Below are 19,529 nucleotides of genomic sequence, written 5' to 3' on the forward strand. Positions count from 1 at the left end.
GCCAGAGTGAAACTGGGCGAGCACATTCCTGGCTGAACGTCCAGTAAGAGACGGGTAGAAGTCAAACTGAGGCCAAGGACAGGAGGGAGGCCATTCAATCTCCTCTGCACCAATGGTGCCTGTCCCACTGCACTCACCACCAGCAATGCCAGAGACCAGGGTAGCAATACCCGAGGGAGGGGGCCCCCGGAGCCCCTCAATCGTGCGCTTCGACTGGCTGTTCAGCCGCTGCTTTAGCTCTGCCTTCTCTGCCTCTAGCTGGTCAATGTCAGCCTGGAGTGCATCCATCGTCTCCTCAAACTCTCTGTGAAAAAGAAATCCGGGCTTAGGCAATGCCCTTTCCCCAGAGCCCCGTCCCCATTTCTCAGTCCAGACAGGTCCTTGGAGCAGCCCTGCTGGTGAGGAGCCAGGAGCAGCACATGATATGACTGGGGTGACACAATGGTGTTGGCAGTGGGGAAAGGAGATGGCATCTGCTCCCCTGGGGAGAGTCTCATTCTGATAGGACCTGGATAGGGGGATGAGTTAGGAGGGAGACTGGCTGGCAGAGTGGAGGGGTGGAATAAGCAAGGGCCCAGGGAAGGTGCCTGACTTCTCCTTCTTCCGCAGCAGTGCCTGGGTTTCCTCCAGGCGAGTCTGGACTTTCTCGATGCGCTCATCTGCATCCTTGGCAGCACTGTCCAGCTTCTTCTCCAAGAGGCTTAGCCGCACGTTGGCCTCACTTAGTTCCTCCCCCTGGCGAAGGTCAGAGTGTCCAGTTCCCTTATACCCTCCTTTACATCCTCCCAGGGCCCCCAGGGACCTGTGACAGAGCACGAACCAGAAAGCTCCTAAAGGCCCACAGCTGTTCCCCACACTGATACAGGCGCCACTTCTCCCCTCAACCCTCAACCGGTCTCAGCCCCAGGAGATCCCCAACACTCAGTGCTGACCTGTACCTCAGCATACTTCCCAGTCCCCTAGCTCCTGAGCCTACCCTACACCCTCACCTTGATTTTGAGTGACTTCTTCAACTCCTTGATAACTGTCTCTCTATCTTCAAGCTTCAAGCCCAGGCCTTCAGCATCAGTGATCTCTGCACGAAGGGCTGCAGCCCGCAGCTCAACTGGGGGAGGCTAGGGGTCAAGCGAGAGCAGAGGCAGGGGTAGTGAGAGGAGGTCACCAACATTCTCCTTCCAGAGAGAGCTGGGCACAGGGAAAACCTTGCCTTCTAAGCAGGGCGGTGCCCTCTGGATTCCCCGCTCCCGCCTCCCAGTCCTTCCACAACCAGCAGCAGCTCTGCCAAGTCCTGTTCCCCTGAGCCCCCGAAGCCCCTCCACAGAGCTCCCCACCCACCTTGCTGGGGGGCCGCTCTGCATCATACTCTCCCTCCTGCATGGCCGTGGCCAGTTTGTTCATGGTACTGATGAGGATGTTGCTCGACTGGCGCAGACACTCATAGGGGCTGCTGGAGGGGGTACCGTAGATCTACAGGAGCCGAGGGCAGTAGTGAAAATCTCACACTGGCCATATCACTCCCCCACCATGTCTGCCCTGCCGTCCAGGCCTACCTGCTCGCTTGCTTTGAAAGCCAGCTCCTCCAGGGCAGCCACAGGCAGTCCCTCGTTCTCTGCCAGTGGGGCAATGAGCTGGGCGGCAGCAGCTGCCACCTCCTGCAGCACAGCCACCACCCACGTCAAGTGTTTCCTGCAGTCTAGGAGTGTGTCGGACACCTGTGCAACAGCCCAGAGTCAGGAGCCCACCCGGAGTCCAGCACCACAGTTCCCAGTTACCTTAAAACCATTCTTGTTCCCTGACCAGATCCAGATCTTGACACTCTAAGCCCTTCCTGGTTCTATTCAGCTTCCTTTCCTTCCCCCCATCGCTGCCCTAAACCTGTGGTCCAAAGGCCAGTGCAGCTGGGATCCCAGGAGCATCTGTCCCTGGCATTCGCCTTCGGATCTTCTTGCAGAACTGGCGGATGTCACTACATGATGTTTCCAGGTCCCGGAGCAGGAGGGCAATATCTGAAGCCTCCTGTCCACCCTACTCAGAGAATATGAAACGGACGGGGAACCAAGTCAGCATTAGGGCTGGAGGTGAGGAGGCAGGGGTTAACAAGGAGGAGGAGGAGGTCCAAGAGATCAAACTGTGCTCTCACCTGCAAGAAGGCACGCAGCCGTCCCACCTCTACGCTCATGCAGTCAAGGGCACTCTGGGTGAACTGTAAGGATAGATGCATGTGGTTGTCAGCCCCCAACAGGAGCCCTTCTGCACCATCACCATCCATCTCTAAGAAGTCCCCACCCTCCACTGACCCCCATAAAGATGTTCGTTCTCTGGCTTCCCTGATCTGACCTTGTTCCAGTCTTATGTGACACCTCGAGGGCCAGATCTCTTGATCTGATGTCCTCCATTTCTGATATCTACAGGGGGCTCAACCACTGGCCCAGAACCTTTACCTTAATGTGGTCAGCCAGCTGCATGGTACTGTCCTCGGGCTGTTCAGCAAGATGGATACTGTACAGATGCTGAGGGGAAATGACAGAGCAACAGGCAATCTTTAGGTCTTGGAAGGACGGAGAATTCTTCCCAAACTGTAAATGGAGCCCCAGTCATCATGGGACTCCAGAGGTACAGGAGAATCTGAAACCCCCAGGGAACTGGATCCTCAGGCAAGCTCCTCTAAGAGCAAGTCAAGCCATAGGCAGCCAGCTGGGGACAGACAACCTTGGCTATGCTGCCAACAGCCCTACCAGGAAAAACCTTCCCTCCCTCCTATGCCAAGCCTGAACTCTTGCCCCAGACCTGGTAGTACTTGATGGCCTTAGTGAGAGGCTCTACGTTGACAGTCTCATCCAGCTGATCCTTGTGTAGCAGCTCAATGAGGAAATCCAAGGAGCGCTCGTGGGCACTCATCTCAGGGTAGAGGCTGCCAACCTTCTTATACACGTCCACATTGCACTGAGAGAGGGCGCTAGAGACCAGAGAAGGGTCCTCTGAGGCCAAGGCCTGCCAGGCAATGTCGGTTCTATCCAATCTCAGCCTGCGGCCCTAGAGTGGGGCCAGGGATCACTTACTGCTCATAGCGGTGGAGTGTGGCCTGCAATAGACTCAGTGAGTACACCAGCCCAGCAGCAAAGCTGAGCTGCTCCCCTGCAGCTCCTCGGAGCCCAGGCCTCTCTGAACAGTTTTCGCTTAGTTCAAACTTCTCCTGGGCCTGCTTCCGGATCAGCTCTGCCTGTGGGAAGAAGCACCAGGGACCTGGGGCTCAGAGAAGAGGATAGAGAACACAGACTCGGGAATACAGGACACAAAACTGAGCAACTACGTCGGGAGCATGGACACACGTGGAGGAGAAAAGCAGAAACGGCTCTTAGATAGTCAGGGAGTCTCACACAGGGAAAAGATAATGATGTGATTACTGGTGGTTATGAGGATTTGGAATGTGGAGCCAGTGGGCCCAAGCTCTTTCCTGCCTTAAAGCTACTGCTGCTCCTGCTACCCTTTTACCTGAATTCTATCCTGACAATTATTCCCCCACTAGTTCCTAGTCATCTTCTGGGTCTCAGCTCAAATGTTACTCCTTCAGTGACACCACCCCATCTAAATCAGAGCCCAGACCATGCTCTCTCAAAGAAGCTACCTCCTCATCAAAACCCACCATCTGTAATACACATTCCTCTGCGACTTTGTTGACTATATTCCTCCACTACATCATAAACTCTTTATGAGCAGGGATGCTGGCTGCTATCTTCGCTCAGCATCCTCAATGCCCGTCACACAGCAAGTTCAACAGATTCCTGTTGAACATGTGATTAGACTGATTGGCCATACCTTGCAAATGAGACGAGGCATGAGCAGCAGCACCAGGACACAGTCATGGTCCCCACCTGGCCGAAGGAAGCTGTCTGGCATGAAGGCTGTAAGCAGGGACATGTGACGGTTGGCCTGGGCCACCTCCATCTGCCTCAATTCCATCTCAATTGCCTGTGAGGTGGACAGGGAAGCAGGCTCTCAGCCAGGCTGGAAAGAGTCTCAGAGCCACCATGCTTTGCTCCACCAGGTCCCCTGCTTCAGGAGTCTTCCAAACCACCACACAAAGCACCCCCTCCTCCAGCAACCTGAAGTCCAGAACCCCACTCCAGATCAGCCTACGGCCACACCCAGGCTGGATGCCCCAACACTCCCCACTCTCTGGTCTATCCATTTTCTTGACCTTGGCATGAGCCTTAGTCTCAGCAAACTTGATTTTAAAGTCAAAAGTCTCCGGGGGTGGCTGCTGCTGCCTCTCCACAGATGCTTCTTGCTGGTTTGTCAGTTCCCGATTCACATCCTGGGGGCAGAGACAGACAATGAGGCACAGCTGGGGCAGGAGGGAGCCCTGGGCAATCATGAGTGGACAGCAGGGGGTACGGAGGCACCTGAAGGTGGGCGGTCAGCTGGCGGTACTTCTTGATGGTTTGCTGGTAGTCTGCAACAGTCTCCTGGGCTGCTTCTACACGCTTCTGGGCCTCCCGAACCCTCGCGCCCGCCATGTCCAGCTGCTCCCGCAGCTCCAGTTCTGTCTCGCGCGCATTCTCCTGCAGCTCATCGTTCATCTCATTCATCGCTTCCTGGAAGGTGCCAAGGCAGTAGAGGCAAAGGAAAAGCAGAGTCAGAGTAGAAGGTCAGGGTGGGGCCACTCACCGCACACCCTGCTCAAAGGGGTCATGTGTCAGTCCCTCTTTCAGCAAGCGTCTTCCAAACACCCTCCATCGGGGTGGGAAATCTGGGGTCTGTTCTCTTACCAAGTCCCCCACGGTCTCTCTCAACTCTCGCACTTTCTCTTCTAGATTCAAGTTCCGGTCTGTTAGCATCTCCACCATCTCCTCAGCACCCAGAGCAGCATCCACCTGTGTTACATGGAGGGAACAGAGAAAAGGGCTGCTGAAAGGTGCCTAGAAAAAAGAGGCACAAACCTTGGAGAGGGGTCCTCTGGGCCAGAGGCTGGGGTCCCCAGACCTGCTCCTTGAGCTCATCGATGGTGCTCTCCGCCTGGCTCAGCTCTTCCTGCAGACGCTCCCGCTGTTGCCTCACAACTTCCAGCTCTTGGTTCTTCTTTTCCATGAGCTTCTGGAGTTTCACATGCTCCTGCTTCTCCGAGGAAGAAAGATCCCGCATCCTATGGGGAAGCAGGGAGGGAGAAGGGAGAAAGTGTGTCCACATCACTGGCAATGGGCGCTATGATACGTTTGGGGACAGGAGAGTGAGCTCCGGAGCCAAGCAGGGAGGGGATCCTACCTCACCAGGGCATCCTTTAGGCGGGCATTCTGCTCCTCGAGCTGCTTGAGCTGATAACTGGACGCTGCCCCATCTGAGCCTGGGGAAGACCATTAACACTTTCAGACATAGTTCTAACCCCACCATTTGGCCCCCAGCAGCTCCTGGCCCCTTACCCTTCTCTTCAATCTCAGCCTTGAGGATCTCTAAGTCAGTGGTGAGCTCATCCACACGTTCTTTCAATGCTTCCACCTCCTGCTGCAGGGACTCAGCCCGCTCTTCAGCCATCTCCTTGTCCAGAGTGGCCATCTCGATGGCATCAGCAGTGTCAGCCATCTCCTCCATGTAACGTTCCTTCGCCTCCAGTGCCTCTTTGGCTTCCTAAGGAGGAGTGGAGGTTGGTGGGAGTGCAAGCAGAGAGATGCCTCATGTGCCCCTTCTCACTGGATGTTCTAGGCTCTGGCCCAGTTACTGGTACAGTGGCTTGGGTCCCAGGCTCCCCAGCCAGCCCCTTTCACCCCAAGTCCCACCTTCCGCGCCTCCTTGAGGCGTCGTTGCAGGTCCGCCTGCTGCTCCTGCATTTTGCTCTTCCATTCCTGCACCTGCTCCAGCTGGATCTTATGTTTCTCCAGCTCTTTTAGCTTTGCCTTGTCTTCTGCCCGTTTCAACCGCAGGGTCTCCAGTTTCTCCTCCAGATCCCGTACCTGGGCCCTCAGCCCCTCCTCCTCCTACAAAGGAGAAACCCCTCAGTGAGTGCACAGCCTCCCCCTCCTCCCACCAAGGTTGAGCTGGAGCAAAGGGACAAGACTGTATGCAAACACCATTCTAGAGCCCCAGGGTCAAAAGCAAGTGGCATATAAACATCTGAGAAAAGACCAATGCATAAGGGGCAAGTGTGGAAGAAGGAGAGAAAGAAAGGGTAGCCAAATCAATGACAGGCTAACCATATGCTATGTCCCCACCCTGCTGATCCAAATTCTGGGTCTCCCCCAACCCTGGAAAATTTCCAAGATCCTTCCCAGGGTCATAGGCCCCCTCTGTATCTTGGTTCTTGTTCACTCCAACCCTAGTCCTTACCTTGGAGGGGGAAGGCAATGGGGGTGCTGCTCCAGGAGAGGTGAGAGCCGGTGTGGGGATGATGGGTGCTGCCAGGGGAGTCTGAGCTGGGGTGCTGGGCTCACTGCTGCTCAGCTCACCTGCTGATGCTGAGCCAGAGGGGCCCAGGGAGCTACTGGCCCCAGCCACCCCAGTACTGGCTGGGCGGGTGGGCTATTCAGAGAGGGCAGGGGCAGACCAGAAAAAGAACAGGGGTGGTGAGAGACAGAATATGAGAATATGTCAAGGAAAGGAGACAGAGAAGGAAAAAGACAGTGAGAGAGAATATCAAAGCACAGTGAGAACAGAGAAGGAAAGTGAAGGAGAGAGGAAAAATGACAAAGTCAGAAATGGTGACAAAGGACGGGGGAGGCACAGGAGGCAGGCAGAGGGGAGAGGGAGGAAGTGATAGAAGAAGACATAAGATTATAATGCTCCTCCCTTGGCACTGACCCCACATTCCTCCCAGCTCTGGCACTACCCACTTACAGCAGAATCCCTTACTCCCCAGACCTCCCCTCTATGACCCAGTTGTGATCATTCTGGCAATTTCCAAACACTCCCAGTCCTATCATTGCTCTGGGCCTGTACCCTCTTCCCCCAGGAAGAAAAAGTACCCCAATGTCATTCCCAGAGCAAAAGAACAAACTGGAGTTTGTTCTCTAACTTCCATGTTCCCAGAGAATTCTGGGCTAGGAGTGCAGGTACCAAGCTCTGTATCCCACTCTTTGGAAGTTGAGCTGATTCTCCCTCCCTTGGTCTACTTTAGGGGACCCTGCAGGTAAAAGGGCCAGACTGAAAGTTGTACTCCTAGGCTCCCCCTTGAAACACGGTCAGTACAGCCAACCTTCTGTCATCTCCCTCCCCCCAAGACAGAGGGGCTCTAATCAGGCAGTATCTACCCAGGCCCTGTGGGGCTGAGGCAGAGGAGCTCTCTGAAGCCCCAGGCCCTGGAGCAGACAGGCCTGTCCAGTGCTCTCCCTTGAAGTACTGAGCCCCGAAGCATTCCTGGTGGGCTGACATTCAGAGACCACATGCTACCCACAGACACCCCCAGCTCCTTATCCCCTGACGTTGACACTGCCAAGTTCTTTACCTTTTTTCCAACTTCTACCCCCATTCATGCATCAAAACTGGTCAAAATGCCCTTTTTGAAGAAAGCCAGCCCTGATTAACCACAACCACTCTCATATCTCTTTTGCATTCAGGCTACTGGCCCATACACTCTCCTGAGAAGTCATTTTTGCAGGAGAGGCCTGTCACTACCCTCAGTCCCCTCACTCCTCTGAAAAAGAGAACCCAGGATGCACCGTGACCAACTTCTACTTGCTCATACACATGCCCACACACATGCACATGCCTGAAATGTGTGTCTACACTCAGCAGTGGCTTGTACAGAGGCTTTTTTTTTTTTTTTTTTCTCACCTTGGGCCGCCGAGTTGTGGTCTGGACAGGCAACAGGAGCCAGAGGAGAAGTAGTCAGGAAAGAAAGGATAATGGCAGAAAGACAGACAGCAGAAGGGACAGCAATGAGAGCAGAAGAAGTACCAGGAATGGGGCTACAGTTAGCTGCTTACCCACTCCCATCCCCACCCCGTCCTTTTTTCCCCTCCAGTGAATTACCTTGTTCCCACGCCAAGAACTCGGAACTCCTGTTCCCCCATTGGCTCCTTGTCCCACTTATGCCCAACCCTTGCAGACCTCACCCCTTTGAACACCCTGGATATCCCAGAAATCCCCGTCTCCTAGGCTAAGCCACAGGAGACCAAAGGCAGCAGCTGGTAGAGGTCCCCAGAGATTAGTCCTTCTGGCACTCCAGCCCAGAGCCAGAGGCCCCACCCACCCACCACTCCCAAGGACTTTCCCAGGTCAGCCCTTTCCTTTAAGTGCTAGACTCTACAGAAGACTCCCTAGAAATACTGTGTGACCAGAGTGATGCTAGAAGTCCAGAAGTGAGGGATACGACCCCAGCAGAGGGGATCAGGCCCCTAAGGCAGCCATCCTCTCTACCCTACCCCATTCCCCAGGGCCAGATCCTGCAGCAGTCTCCATCCCTAGGGCAGAGGGCTCAGGTGACAGAACCATGAATACTGCATTAACCAGAAGCCCAGAGCTCAGCAAAGTAACCCCACCCAGCTGCAAGAAAGGACATGGAGGTGGGCAGCAGCATAAATAAACTACTGCCCTAAACTAAAACACATGATTAATCTTGACTCCCAAATTATGTTCTTGCTACCCAGAGTCTCATAGCTCCAGCAAAGATAGATTTGGCCTAGGCCCTGCTTCTAGGAGACGTTGAGTCCAAGGAGACCAACGCCCACCCCTCCTACCCTGAGTTTAGCCTCCATAGCTGAGGGTCAAAAACCTCCAGGGTCCCCATCCCACCCTGGGAAAGCCCCTTAATACACACCCTGGTGGGGGAGGGATGCTGGGAGTACAACCAAGAGGCATCCTAGCAAAGGATAAGGGTGAGGTAGTCCTGCTAAAGACATGAAGACATAGGGACCTGCTTCCCAAATCCTCTCGCAGGAAACTCCCAGAGGCAGTTTGCAGCAAAAGCTGCCTGAACCCCACGGTTGTGAGGCTACTGGGTACAAGGCCCAGAACACACTCAGTCAGAGGCCAAATCAGGCAGAGCAGGGAGCAAATTTCCAGAGTGTGGGGCATGGCAGTGACATACACCTCTCCCTGCCCCCCACCTTCAACCCCACCCTCCTCCCCCAACCAGGTAGACAGATGAAGTCAATCAGCCCCCACCCCCACCCCAGCAGCCTGCTGCCACCATCGCCCTGGCAACCCGGCAGCAGGACCAGAGCAAGCAAGAGTACCTTTCGGGCTGTCGGTGCCTGTCTCATCATTGCAGAAAACCAAAGAAAGCCAGGAGAGGAAAGAGAAGGAGGGACAGAGGAGGATGGACAAACACACAGAGGAAGGACAGACGAAGGGAGGGAGGGAAAAAGACCGAACAGAGGGAAAGGCGGCGGAGACAGGAGATTAGTGCATCAAATCCCAACAATGCAGCCTCAGCTTCTCTGCCGGACTGCTTCCCAGCCTGCAAATGGCTGTGGCTCAGACGCAGAAGCCCCCGCAGGTGCGCAGTGGGTCAGCCTGGCTCCGGCAGGCACCGGAGAGGCGCCAGGCCCAGTTCACCAGCTAAGGCTGATGGCAGCCTCAGTGGCCGCAGCACCGGCTCCACCTGACGTCATGCACCCACCCTCCTCTGATCCGTGGGGGTGGAGCCACTGCTCCACGGTCACCTAGCAACCGCCAGGCTCTGCTGGCTCCTCCTCCCCCACATGACTGGATAAAGTCCTGCGCAGAACCCGCCCTGCTTCTTCTTCCAAAGAACAGGTTCTGATTCTTCCCTCCCCATCCCTCCCCCACCCCATCCCCAAGAGTCTGCTCCAAGAAACTGGGCTAGGGGCCATCCCAGAAATGGTACTCTCTGGGGCCAGGGCATGACTGGGCAGGGACATGGAGCCTCATTGCTCCCTCAGCCTCTTTCATATACTTCCCTCTGCCCACAGCCCATCAACTCCACTTGTCTTTTACACACACAAGACAACGCCCTTACCCAGAACACCCCTCCTGTGACAGCATCTGCTCTGAGGGGCAACAATGACACTAAGAAACCCTGGGGAATATTCAGCAGTAGCTCTAATGACAGTTTGGCTCCTATCCCAACCCTCCCCTGGTTGAAGGGGGATTAAAGCCTGTCTCTAAAGGCCTTCCAGAAGGGAGTGGACACCTTTTAGAGACATCTGGGTTCTCTTCTGCCCTCCCCTTCAAAGTTCCTTTGTTTTTGGTTCTAGTGCTAGCTCTCCATTCCCCACAGGGTGAGAGCAGGGCCCTGGGCTAAGTGGTCTGCTATGAGAGGACCACTGGAGAGGAAGATCTGGCTACGGACTTGACTATTTGACTGGCACGTCGCACCAGGAGCAAAGAAGGCCCCGCATCCCAGCACAGGCAGTCTATGCTGGGCTTTGCCACATTTCCCCAGGCAGCTGCCAAAACCCCAGCATTCAGACATGACTCAGGCCCCGCCCAGGTCAGGTCAGCCTGTGATGAGAACTCCTCCAACGATATCAGACTGCAGGTCCATGCTCTTCTCTATTCAGGGGCCTGAGGCAAGATGGGAGCCCCAACAGGAGACAAAAACCAAGGGAAGAAGCCACTGTTCTATGACCTTGTAACTGGTCCAGCATCCTTTACAGCATGATTTTCCTTCTCACATCTCCACTCCCACCTGAGCCAGGACCTCAGAGCAAGTACCAGTATGTGGTCTCTTCCGTGGCAAGACTCCAAAATGAGGACCCACTAACAACCAGGAATTGAAAAGATGTTTTCCTCTCCCCACCCACTGCCCCGATCCAGTAGCTCTCCATGCAGGTCATAAGGGCCTGAGACCATTGGCGACAAGGAAATCACAGAACCATACGTACAGCACAGTACATACAGGTCAGACAGGCACAAGCACGTCAGAGATAGCCCGGGCACAAGCCCAAGGCAGGGGCTGGTGTGAGGAAGTGGTCATGGCAGCGACTTAGGAGTTCAAAAGAGTCTGGGGGTGGCACAGTTGAGCCCCATTCAGTGATGGCTGATGAAAGTCTGCAAGGGCTGGGCCTCAAGCACACCACCAGAGGAAGGAAGAAGCAGGGAAAGACTAGTGGAGCAGTGTGAGGGTGGGCATCCACGGCAGTGCCCACCCAGAGGGAGGCACATGGACTATCAGGCTTTCCAACTCAGGACTGTTCTCCCTGGCCTCCCGCCTCCTTGCCCAATCATCTCACCTGGTACTTTCACCTAGCCTCCCAGTGTTTCCTCCCACTGCCCCCAAACTTGAGCTGAAAACCCAGTAATGTAGTCCAGTAAATGCTGTATTCCATGCTGCTGCTTTACATTCACAGTCAAATGTTTGGAGTGTCTGATGAGAAGTCCTAAGGCAGTGGGGAGAGGGGCAAATAGGTGCAGAAATCATCTCTAATGAGTGCCATCTGAGCCTGGTACTGAGCCTGATGTCCCTGCATCCCTCAAAGGAACTCTGAAAGCCAAGGCTGCCATTTCCTCTGGCCATCCCAGCCCCAAGGTCACACACACATGCATGCAGCAGCCCAAGGACATGCAGGACAGCTGGGGAGGAGGCTCATGGCCCTCACCCACCCAGTCACAAATAGTAAACACACCACCTTCTTAGGCTTCAGTCCCCGCTGCATGAGGAGTAGGAAAGGGCAGAGTTAGAGAACAAACGCCACAGTGTGACTAGCTGGCCAGACATCCTGGGTGTAGGTGTTAAGACCAACTCAGGTACACACAGGTAAAGGGGGAAGTCAGGTCACTGCCAAGTCCTGGTAAGTGAGATGAGGGGTCCCTCAAGGATCAGATTCCAGGCTGTCCACACCCTGGCCCAGAGAAAGTGGAGAATCTGAATCCCCACCCTCATATACCCTGCGCAGAGCAGTGCAGGAGAATTAGAACAGGCCCTCTGCATACAGCCTAAAATAGGCAGCAGTAGGCACAGCTCCTTACCATTCGTTTGCAAATAGGAGGACTCCTTCTTCCTCTAGTTCTCACCTTACCCCTACCCTCTGTCCTTTTAGAGCCTGGCAGCCTTGGGTACCATAAGGCAGGAAGTTGGCAACAACACTACTAGGGTCAGACCTATCTTCCCTATCACTCCTAGCCTCGGCCCCTTTTGACTCTAAACATCTGGGCCCTAACAGTTTTTCCATGCTACCACCTTTACCCCTAAAGCAGCAGCTCATACCCAGAAAGCTTCCAGGGAGGTTGGAGACTGGAAGGCTAACTCCGTTTACTCACCTACTATTTCTATCTATCTAGCATTAGTCTCCCTCCTCTCTTTCTCCTTCCCCTCTTACTATTACTCCCCACTCCTACCCCCAACCACTCACCAGTTTGCTGGTCTTCGCAGCTGAGTCAGTTCCCTCTGTAGGAAGCAAACAGAAACAAAGCATGTGTTTGTATATGGGGGTAGGGGCAGAGATCATTGTGGTGGGGTAGAAGAGATATAACAAGGGAGTATGGTGGGGATGGAGAAATCTCAGGATCCACTGTGGCCCTGTATTCTGGGAAGAAGTCCTGAGGACTCCTGGATGTGAAAAAGCAATTTAACTGGGTGGCTGTTACCTCTTTTGAGGACCTTTGAGGCAGAAGAATCAGGTGTCTCTGGGGAAGTAGTATCTGCTCCATCTTCAAATACCTGGATCTGAGGCCACAGAACAAACTCAATATAGCCAGATCAGCGATGGCTGCAATATGGGCCCCTCTCCCGACCCCAAGTGAGCCTGGGGTACAGGGCAACTTCCATAAGGATGGATCTCTAATTTTCCCTCCCCCACTACCTCCCATTCTCTCAACCAGAGACTTACACTCATGCCCAGAAAAAGGGAGCACCAACACAAAAGCCACCCAAGCAACAGAGTATGTACACATGCATACACCCAGAGCAGGGTGTAAGTACCTGGGATTGGCGCACAAAGATACCATGCCCTTCATCACAAGTGAAGTACTTCCTGCCTTGGACAGTTCCATCATTCTTGCCCTTTGCTTCGTCCAGGATCACGCCTACCCATTTGCCAGTGGCAAAGAGTGTGGCTCCAACATAGGCCACAGTGCCTCGATGGCCTTTTCCAATCACCTCTACACGGGAGCCCACTCGCAAAGGTCGGGCGCTTGCCTCGGCACTCATTCTGCTGCCACTGGGCGTCTGAAAGAAAGACACATGCAAATATATGCAGTTAAAGGCCTCACATCAAGGATATCATCCTAATGCATCCTAAGTAAGGTCTGGACAAGATCCTGGCCTGAAAAAGGACAAGAAGTCACTTTCCTGAACCCCATTCTCAGGGTGAAGTGGACCCCAAATTCCCTTTTGAAAAATACCAGTGATATGTTCTAAGACTTCTCCAAACTCCTCTGGAATCTGCCAGAATTTTTAGGAGTTTATATTTAAATTTTATAACAAATCAGAACTCAATGACAGATCTGTGAATGTCACCACATGGCTTCTTTCTCAGGAGCACTGCCCCCAAGCAGGAGAGTAAAGCTCAAGCGAATAACTCAGTTTAGACCAGGCTCTCCAAGCCCAATACCCTGACTCAGGTGCCTAAGTTGGGAAGACAGGTGATTCATGGGTTACTCCCACACAGAATCCTGTTCCACTCCCCACTGTTGTCTGTGTTCCCTGTGGTCAAACAGCTCTTAGGTCTCTCACTCTCAAAGGCACACAACTGTGCCTCCCTCCAGCCCTGACTCCCAGCCCCCACCCCATCCACACACCCACCATGACATTCCTAGATACTTCACCACAGCCCATTCAACCTTTTAATTCCCTTCTCCCTGGCCCAAGCCATGCCCTATCAACTCTACCCCAAGCTCAGGAGATCCTTCCCCCAGCTATGTTGCTACAAAAAGAAAAACAAAGGCCAGGTAAATCAGATATCTTAGATCTGACCTGCACTGTCTCCCAGACTCTGCCAGTGGTCCAAATGGATAGCTTATTATCCCGTGGATGGACAAGGCAAAGGAATAGACTAAACATTGTCCTTCAGAAGTTCTCAGCTTCTGACACACCCGTGATGACAGGACACAACATGAAATTAGGTCCCAAAGAGGCCCATGGTTTAGAAGAAAATCACACCTAAGCCATTTTTAGCAACAGCAGCTCCATGAACCAAGGGCCTTGCAGCAAACAGATGAATGAGGCATGAGAAAGTGACTCCCTGGTCCTAAAGATTCCACAGGGCTCCCCTTGATGCTCCCACTTGGCTTCAGAAGGGAGCTCTGCCAGAGTCTGTCACTCCCTGAATCCCTTCCCCAAAGAGCTCATCTAGGAAGATAAGGATATAGTTCCCAGGGGCTTTAGGACCCCAAATCACACCTAGCACAGCAGAGTGGCTCTCATGGATCTGACGATAAAAAGAACTGACAGTGACATCAGGGCTAGCCCCACACTCAAGAGACTCCCCCAACCTCCCAATCCTAACAAGCCTCTCAGATCCAGGTGGACACAATAGTGGGTACAGATTCAATCTCAACCAGAAGAAAGAAAAAGCAAGTGACAAACAACAAAGCAGTTCTAAAGAAAGGCGTCACTGTAAGGCCATTCCAACCCACCAACCCCATTCAGAGCCCCAAGATAGTCCAATCCCCTCAGGAACCTCTGGCCAGAGGTCCAATTAAGAGTCAAAGGTCAGGCCTTGCCACTCCCCACTGAGGGCCCAACTCTGGGAGGGGAGGCCTGTCCAGCCTAGCACCATCACTCCCTGCTGCGAGTGGCCCCAGTCTAGCTCCAGCCTGTCTCCCCAGCCCCCACAGCTGTGTCCACAGGCACCCAGGCCTTCTCGAGCAGCCCTCCCAGGGCCATCCCAATAAGGACCACTTACCCGGCTGTACATATGCCTCTTGCTCTGGGCCATGCTGCTCACCCGGCCTCTACCCCCTCCCCCAGTGGGCCAAAGACAGAGAGAAAAGGCAGAAACCTAGACAGGAGGGTCAGGGCTCCAGGCCCTCATGGACAGACACAGAAGCCGTCAGGCACGGCCCTCCCCAGTCCATGGACCTCACTCGGTGGCCTACCGGGGTAGGGGTGGGGGCAGAGATGGGGGTTGAGGAGCAAGTCCTCTCTGCTGCCTGATGATTCCTGAACCCAGAGACACCGAATCCTGCTTGCCAGCTGATGAGTCTCACTCTGCGCTAGTGCTGCTCTAGACTTGTCAGGAACCGTGCTTGCATCTGGGTCCTAGTGCCCCCCTGCTTCACCTGGCCCAGACAAGCAGGGCAGGGACTAAGGGGCTAGGCCCACACCACGGAACCTCAGCAGTCACCTCTAGAGTAAACTGGGAGCACAGCCCTGGTGGGTCCTCCTAGTCTTCACCCCTCAGCATCACTGACACCCCCCCCCCAACACCTCCCCCTACAATGTGCCTCAGCAGGACCACAAGCATCAAGTGACACTTCAAAAAGATCAGCTACCAGCAGGCCTCCACACAGCCAAAATAAGGGTCTCTTACTCGCTATCTGGAGCTCTTCTCTCTCCCTCCTTTTTCTAAACTCTGAACTCAGGACCCAAACCCATATAATTATAGAGTCTGGATTTCAATCTCACACTGGGCCAAAGGAGCCAGGCCCTGCCCACTACCCAGCAAAGGAAGGGCAGTAATGGAGATAATTTCATACACACAGAAAAGCAAGTCAAGTACCTCAGTCCTCCCCACACTGAAAAAGGTTACCATACCCTTCCTCCCTTCTGATCATTATAAAGGGACACGCTTGAACTCTAAGACTATCAGGTTCAACTGGATGAGTAAGAGCAGAGAGTTCCACATGCCCCCTACAGCACAAGGCCCAATCTACCTCAACTACCTGCCCCTTACACTCTTGGCCTTGCTTTCTAGGCATCTCCTTAACAGAAAAAAATGAGATGTTTATTTTCTATAGTTCACAAAATTTCTTTAATAAGCATGTATTACTTTTATAATTGAAAATGTTTAATTTAACAAGATTAAGTATTCCAGTGAGAAGTCTCCAGAGGGCTATGTCATAATACCACTTCATTCATTTACCCATCTAACATGGCCTAGGAACCGACAAACCAGAGTCTCCGCCCCTAAGCACTCAAGGCTGGTCTGGGGTCTGCCCTATATAGCTCCACTATGTGCAGAGTGGATCTAGATTCCCTGGGCCTAGGGATACTTGTCTTCTCTGCACTGGTCTTCACAGGCCGAACAGAATCTTCCTCCACTCCACCCTCTTTCTAAGGCAGGCCAAAAAGCCCAAAAGTAGAATGACAGTCAACAGTTAGATATATGGCCCCAAAACACCTCTTCACATCTTCAATCCTGGCCAGACCCCCATAGGAAACCATTTCTTTCCTCCCCTGCAAAATTTCCATGTTTGCCCTCTTCTTCCCTAGTCACATTTACCCAGGTAGGCAGAGCCATGCAGCTCCTTGCAGCCTGGACTTCGCATGTTCAGAGCACTTTACAGCCTACAGAGCACCGTAAAAAACACAAGTTTTAGTACCATGGTTAAGAGTACTTTTCTAGACTCAAGCTGCTTATGTCCAATTCTTGGCTTTACCCCCTGGGAACTGCATAAACTTGGTCCAGTTACTTAACATCTCTGTGTTTCAATTTCCTTATCTGTCATTTGGGAGCAAAGAACATATCTCAGAGAGCTGTTGTGAGGATTAGCCAAGATAATCCATGTAAAACATTTAAGGCATTGCCTGGCATTTAGTAAGTACTCAACAAAAGTCAGCTAATAACAATGTTGTTATCCTCATATTTGTAAATCACAGTAACTCCACAGAAAGGCAGGCCTGGGACAGTGCTAACAAGGAAACTGAGGCTTAGAGAGCTAAGTAACTTCCCTAAAGTTACACACAAGGTGAGGAATGGAGCCAAAACTGGAACCAAAGCCTGAACTGGAACCCTCTGCACTTTCCACTAGCCTCACTGTTTACCACATGTATCTCTAGGCTTCTTCCAAGGGCGTGCTCCTCCTCTAGACCATACTGTCTTCCAAAATACAGGAGAACTCATATCTAAAAATGACCTCATAACTCACCAACCATACAAGTGTATATATAGTCACCTAACTTCTTGGAGGCTGTTTCTTCTATAAAATGGGAATATCAGCTGCCATCTCTACATTAATGTTATGAGGCTCAAATAAGGGACAGCACATAAAAGTGCTTTGTAAAAAGTACAGAAGCTGTAGAAATGCAAAAAAAATCAGCTGACATAATGTAGTATATAAATCTAAAAATAAAATATCTAGGCAATGTTATAATTATAGGAATTACAGACAAAAAATAGGTGAATTAAAAAGAAAAGGGGTACCTGACTATGCCTTGTTTTGTTTTGTTCTGGATATGTGGAAAGGCCTACAAACACTGTAAGTTGTAAACACACTTTGAGTAGGGACAGAATAGCTTTGCTTGACTAGGAAATATTAAAGTAGACTAGTTTGGCTGAAGTAAAGAATTCTAGATGAGTTCCTCTATCAAACTATAAGCCTTTTAAAGCATAGCCCACAGGGGCCCTGGATGGCACAGTCAGTGTATCCTGATCTTGACTCAGGTAATGATCTCAGTTTATGAGTTCGAGCCTCACATCGGGCTCTGTGCTGATGGCACGGAGCCTGCTTGGGATTGTCTCTCCTTCTCTCTGCCCCTCACCCGCTGGTGTTTTCTCTCTCTAAATAAATAAACTTAAAAAAAATAATAAAAAAAGCATAGCCCACAACTTTTTGTCTCTGTGATCCCATCACCATTAGCTCATGGAGCCAAATGTTTATTGAATAAATAAACACATCAATGTTGAGATATACTAGTAGGTTAAGTATGGATAGTCAGGGAGCTTAACATTCAGGTAGAGAAAGATAACTCCATCTCCATGATCTAATAACAACAAGTGTGTCTTCTTCCTGAGCAGGAGACTGGCATAATGAAAACTATTTTACAAAGATCAAACTGGAAGCAGAACAGGCTGGAGTGGAGGCAGGAGCAACTTGGTAAAAACAGGATAACAGCAAGGAGGTTGCTGCATAATGAGCAACGGGTGAGGAGGGTCTGAACTCAAGCAGGAGAGGACAGAAACCAATTCAGAGGATGTACAAAGACGCCCTGAGAAGGTCCTGGGATAGATCACACATGGGGACAGAGGCGGAGGGCCTGCACGGCTCCAGAGACAGACAGACCTGCACACAGCTTTGGTTCTCCTATTTCCTCATCTGTACGACTCTGGTCAAGATATTGAACTTTCTGAGCCCCAGTTACCTCATCTGAAAAAAGGGGGAAATGATACCTACCTCACAGAGATGTTGTGAGGATTAAAGATTGAAGTAAAGCATTTAGCACAGTGCCTGGCACAGATTAGATGCTCAACAAAATGCAGATGTTGTCTTCATCATTAGTGAGAAGATACATCAATAATGACTTACACACAGTAAGAACTTAAATGCTGCATGAATAAATGAATGGATGGATGAATGAATGCACAAAAATGAAAATGAATGAACAAACCCAGGAGCTTTCAAGCATGAGTACTAGAAGAATGATAATCGAAAACAGTAAGAGAATTGGGAGGAACCGGGAAGGGAAATGGAACATGTTAGGGGAGAGAAGATAAGTCTTTTCTTAGGGCCTTCTCTGGAACAAACGTAACTGCACGCAGACACGTTATTTCACTATCTCCTTCCAAAATGAACTTGTGATGCCAACAAAACAGATTCCAGTATCTCTATATCCTACAGGTGATGGAACTGAGTCTCAGAAGTCAAAGGACTCTCCTGAGTCTCATGGCCAGAAAATGACAGGGCGGCACACTTGACTAGCTGTACGGACAGGTGATCCTTTCATAGCACCACTGGGCTCCATCCCATGTCACACAGAATAATTCTGAGTTATGTGTTCCCTCAGCCAGAGATGAGACAGATACACCCTGGATTTCTAATCCATTTTTCTCCCCAGTGATATTATATACTGTTAAAATATCTAGGAAAATGGGAAGAGAGGAGGGGAAAATCTATGTCTGATAAATAGATAACCAATGATCTTAGAGATTATTTCAGAAAATGACAGGAAAATGAGTAGACTGTTAAGAATTAAGAAGGAACAAGTAAGAAGGAAAAGCCTTTTTGGCGCCCAGCCTGCACCATTTCTACCTCGCTTTTACTAGCACCCCAGCATCCTTTGAGCCCTTGACCTCCTCTTGTCTCATCTCAATTAACCTTGATCTTGAGCTAACTGAACTGTCTCATTTCCCTCATCCCACTCATAGAGGAAGTGGTCTGAGTCCCAGGCAGTCTGAGAGCAAGGTTCACACACCTGAACTGAATTGTATCAGGCACTGGGCAGTTTGTAAGTTTGGTTACAAAGATAAACACAAATTGGGGTGCCTGGGTGGCTCAGTTGGTTAAGCGTCTGACTTCGGCTCAGGTCATGATCTCACAGTCCATGAGTTTGAGCCCCGCGTCAGGCTCTGTGCTAACAGCTCAGAGCTTGGAGCCTGCTTTGGATTCTGTGTCTCCCTCTCTCTCTGCCCCTCCCCTGCTCATGCTGTCTCAAAAATAAATAAAAAACATTAAAAAAAAAACAACAAAGATTAACACAATGGTAACCAACAAGATTCAGATTTTCTTCAGACTAGGATAAAACTGTATATCTCTGA

At 51.7% G+C, this 19,529-nt stretch overlaps 1 protein-coding gene across 7 annotated transcripts in view; it reads right to left on the reverse strand.

Annotated features, from left to right (window-relative positions):
- Nucleotides 1–19,529, reverse strand: part of DCTN1 (dynactin subunit 1) — a 30,937-nt gene that overhangs the window by 3,769 nt on the left and 7,639 nt on the right. For 3 of the 7 annotated variants that reach the window (XM_042932753.1, XM_042932752.1, XM_042932759.1), the window contains exons 2-24: nucleotides 12,815–13,060; nucleotides 12,481–12,559; nucleotides 12,246–12,280; nucleotides 7,762–7,782; nucleotides 6,319–6,510; nucleotides 5,772–5,969; nucleotides 5,418–5,622; nucleotides 5,263–5,341; nucleotides 4,984–5,143; nucleotides 4,770–4,874; nucleotides 4,404–4,595; nucleotides 4,199–4,315; nucleotides 3,817–3,969; nucleotides 3,060–3,220; nucleotides 2,788–2,956; nucleotides 2,442–2,510; nucleotides 2,141–2,203; nucleotides 1,876–2,025; nucleotides 1,551–1,712; nucleotides 1,336–1,467; nucleotides 990–1,115; nucleotides 593–735; nucleotides 138–304 (exon numbers count right to left, since the gene is read on the reverse strand). In XM_042932753.1, coding sequence (XP_042788687.1) covers nucleotides 138–304; nucleotides 593–735; nucleotides 990–1,115; nucleotides 1,336–1,467; nucleotides 1,551–1,712; nucleotides 1,876–2,025; nucleotides 2,141–2,203; nucleotides 2,442–2,510; nucleotides 2,788–2,956; nucleotides 3,060–3,220; nucleotides 3,817–3,969; nucleotides 4,199–4,315; nucleotides 4,404–4,595; nucleotides 4,770–4,874; nucleotides 4,984–5,143; nucleotides 5,263–5,341; nucleotides 5,418–5,622; nucleotides 5,772–5,969; nucleotides 6,319–6,510; nucleotides 7,762–7,782; nucleotides 12,246–12,280; nucleotides 12,481–12,559; nucleotides 12,815–13,042 — 3,106 coding nt within the window. In that variant the 5' untranslated portion in view covers nucleotides 13,043–13,060. Of the gene's footprint in view, nucleotides 1–137; nucleotides 305–592; nucleotides 736–989; nucleotides 1,116–1,335; nucleotides 1,468–1,550; nucleotides 1,713–1,875; nucleotides 2,026–2,140; nucleotides 2,204–2,441; nucleotides 2,511–2,787; nucleotides 2,957–3,059; nucleotides 3,221–3,816; nucleotides 3,970–4,198; nucleotides 4,316–4,403; nucleotides 4,596–4,769; nucleotides 4,875–4,983; nucleotides 5,144–5,262; nucleotides 5,342–5,417; nucleotides 5,623–5,771; nucleotides 5,970–6,318; nucleotides 6,511–7,761; nucleotides 7,783–9,164; nucleotides 9,618–12,245; nucleotides 12,281–12,480; nucleotides 12,560–12,814; nucleotides 13,061–19,529 lie in introns of those variants that run through there. The other 4 variants (XM_042932755.1, XM_042932754.1, XM_042932756.1 and 1 more) reach the window with 3 other exon arrangements.

This window comes from Panthera leo, chromosome A3 (genome assembly GCF_018350215.1).
Source record: "Panthera leo isolate Ple1 chromosome A3, P.leo_Ple1_pat1.1, whole genome shotgun sequence".
In the NCBI taxonomy this organism is placed as follows: Eukaryota; Metazoa; Chordata; class Mammalia; order Carnivora; family Felidae; genus Panthera; species Panthera leo.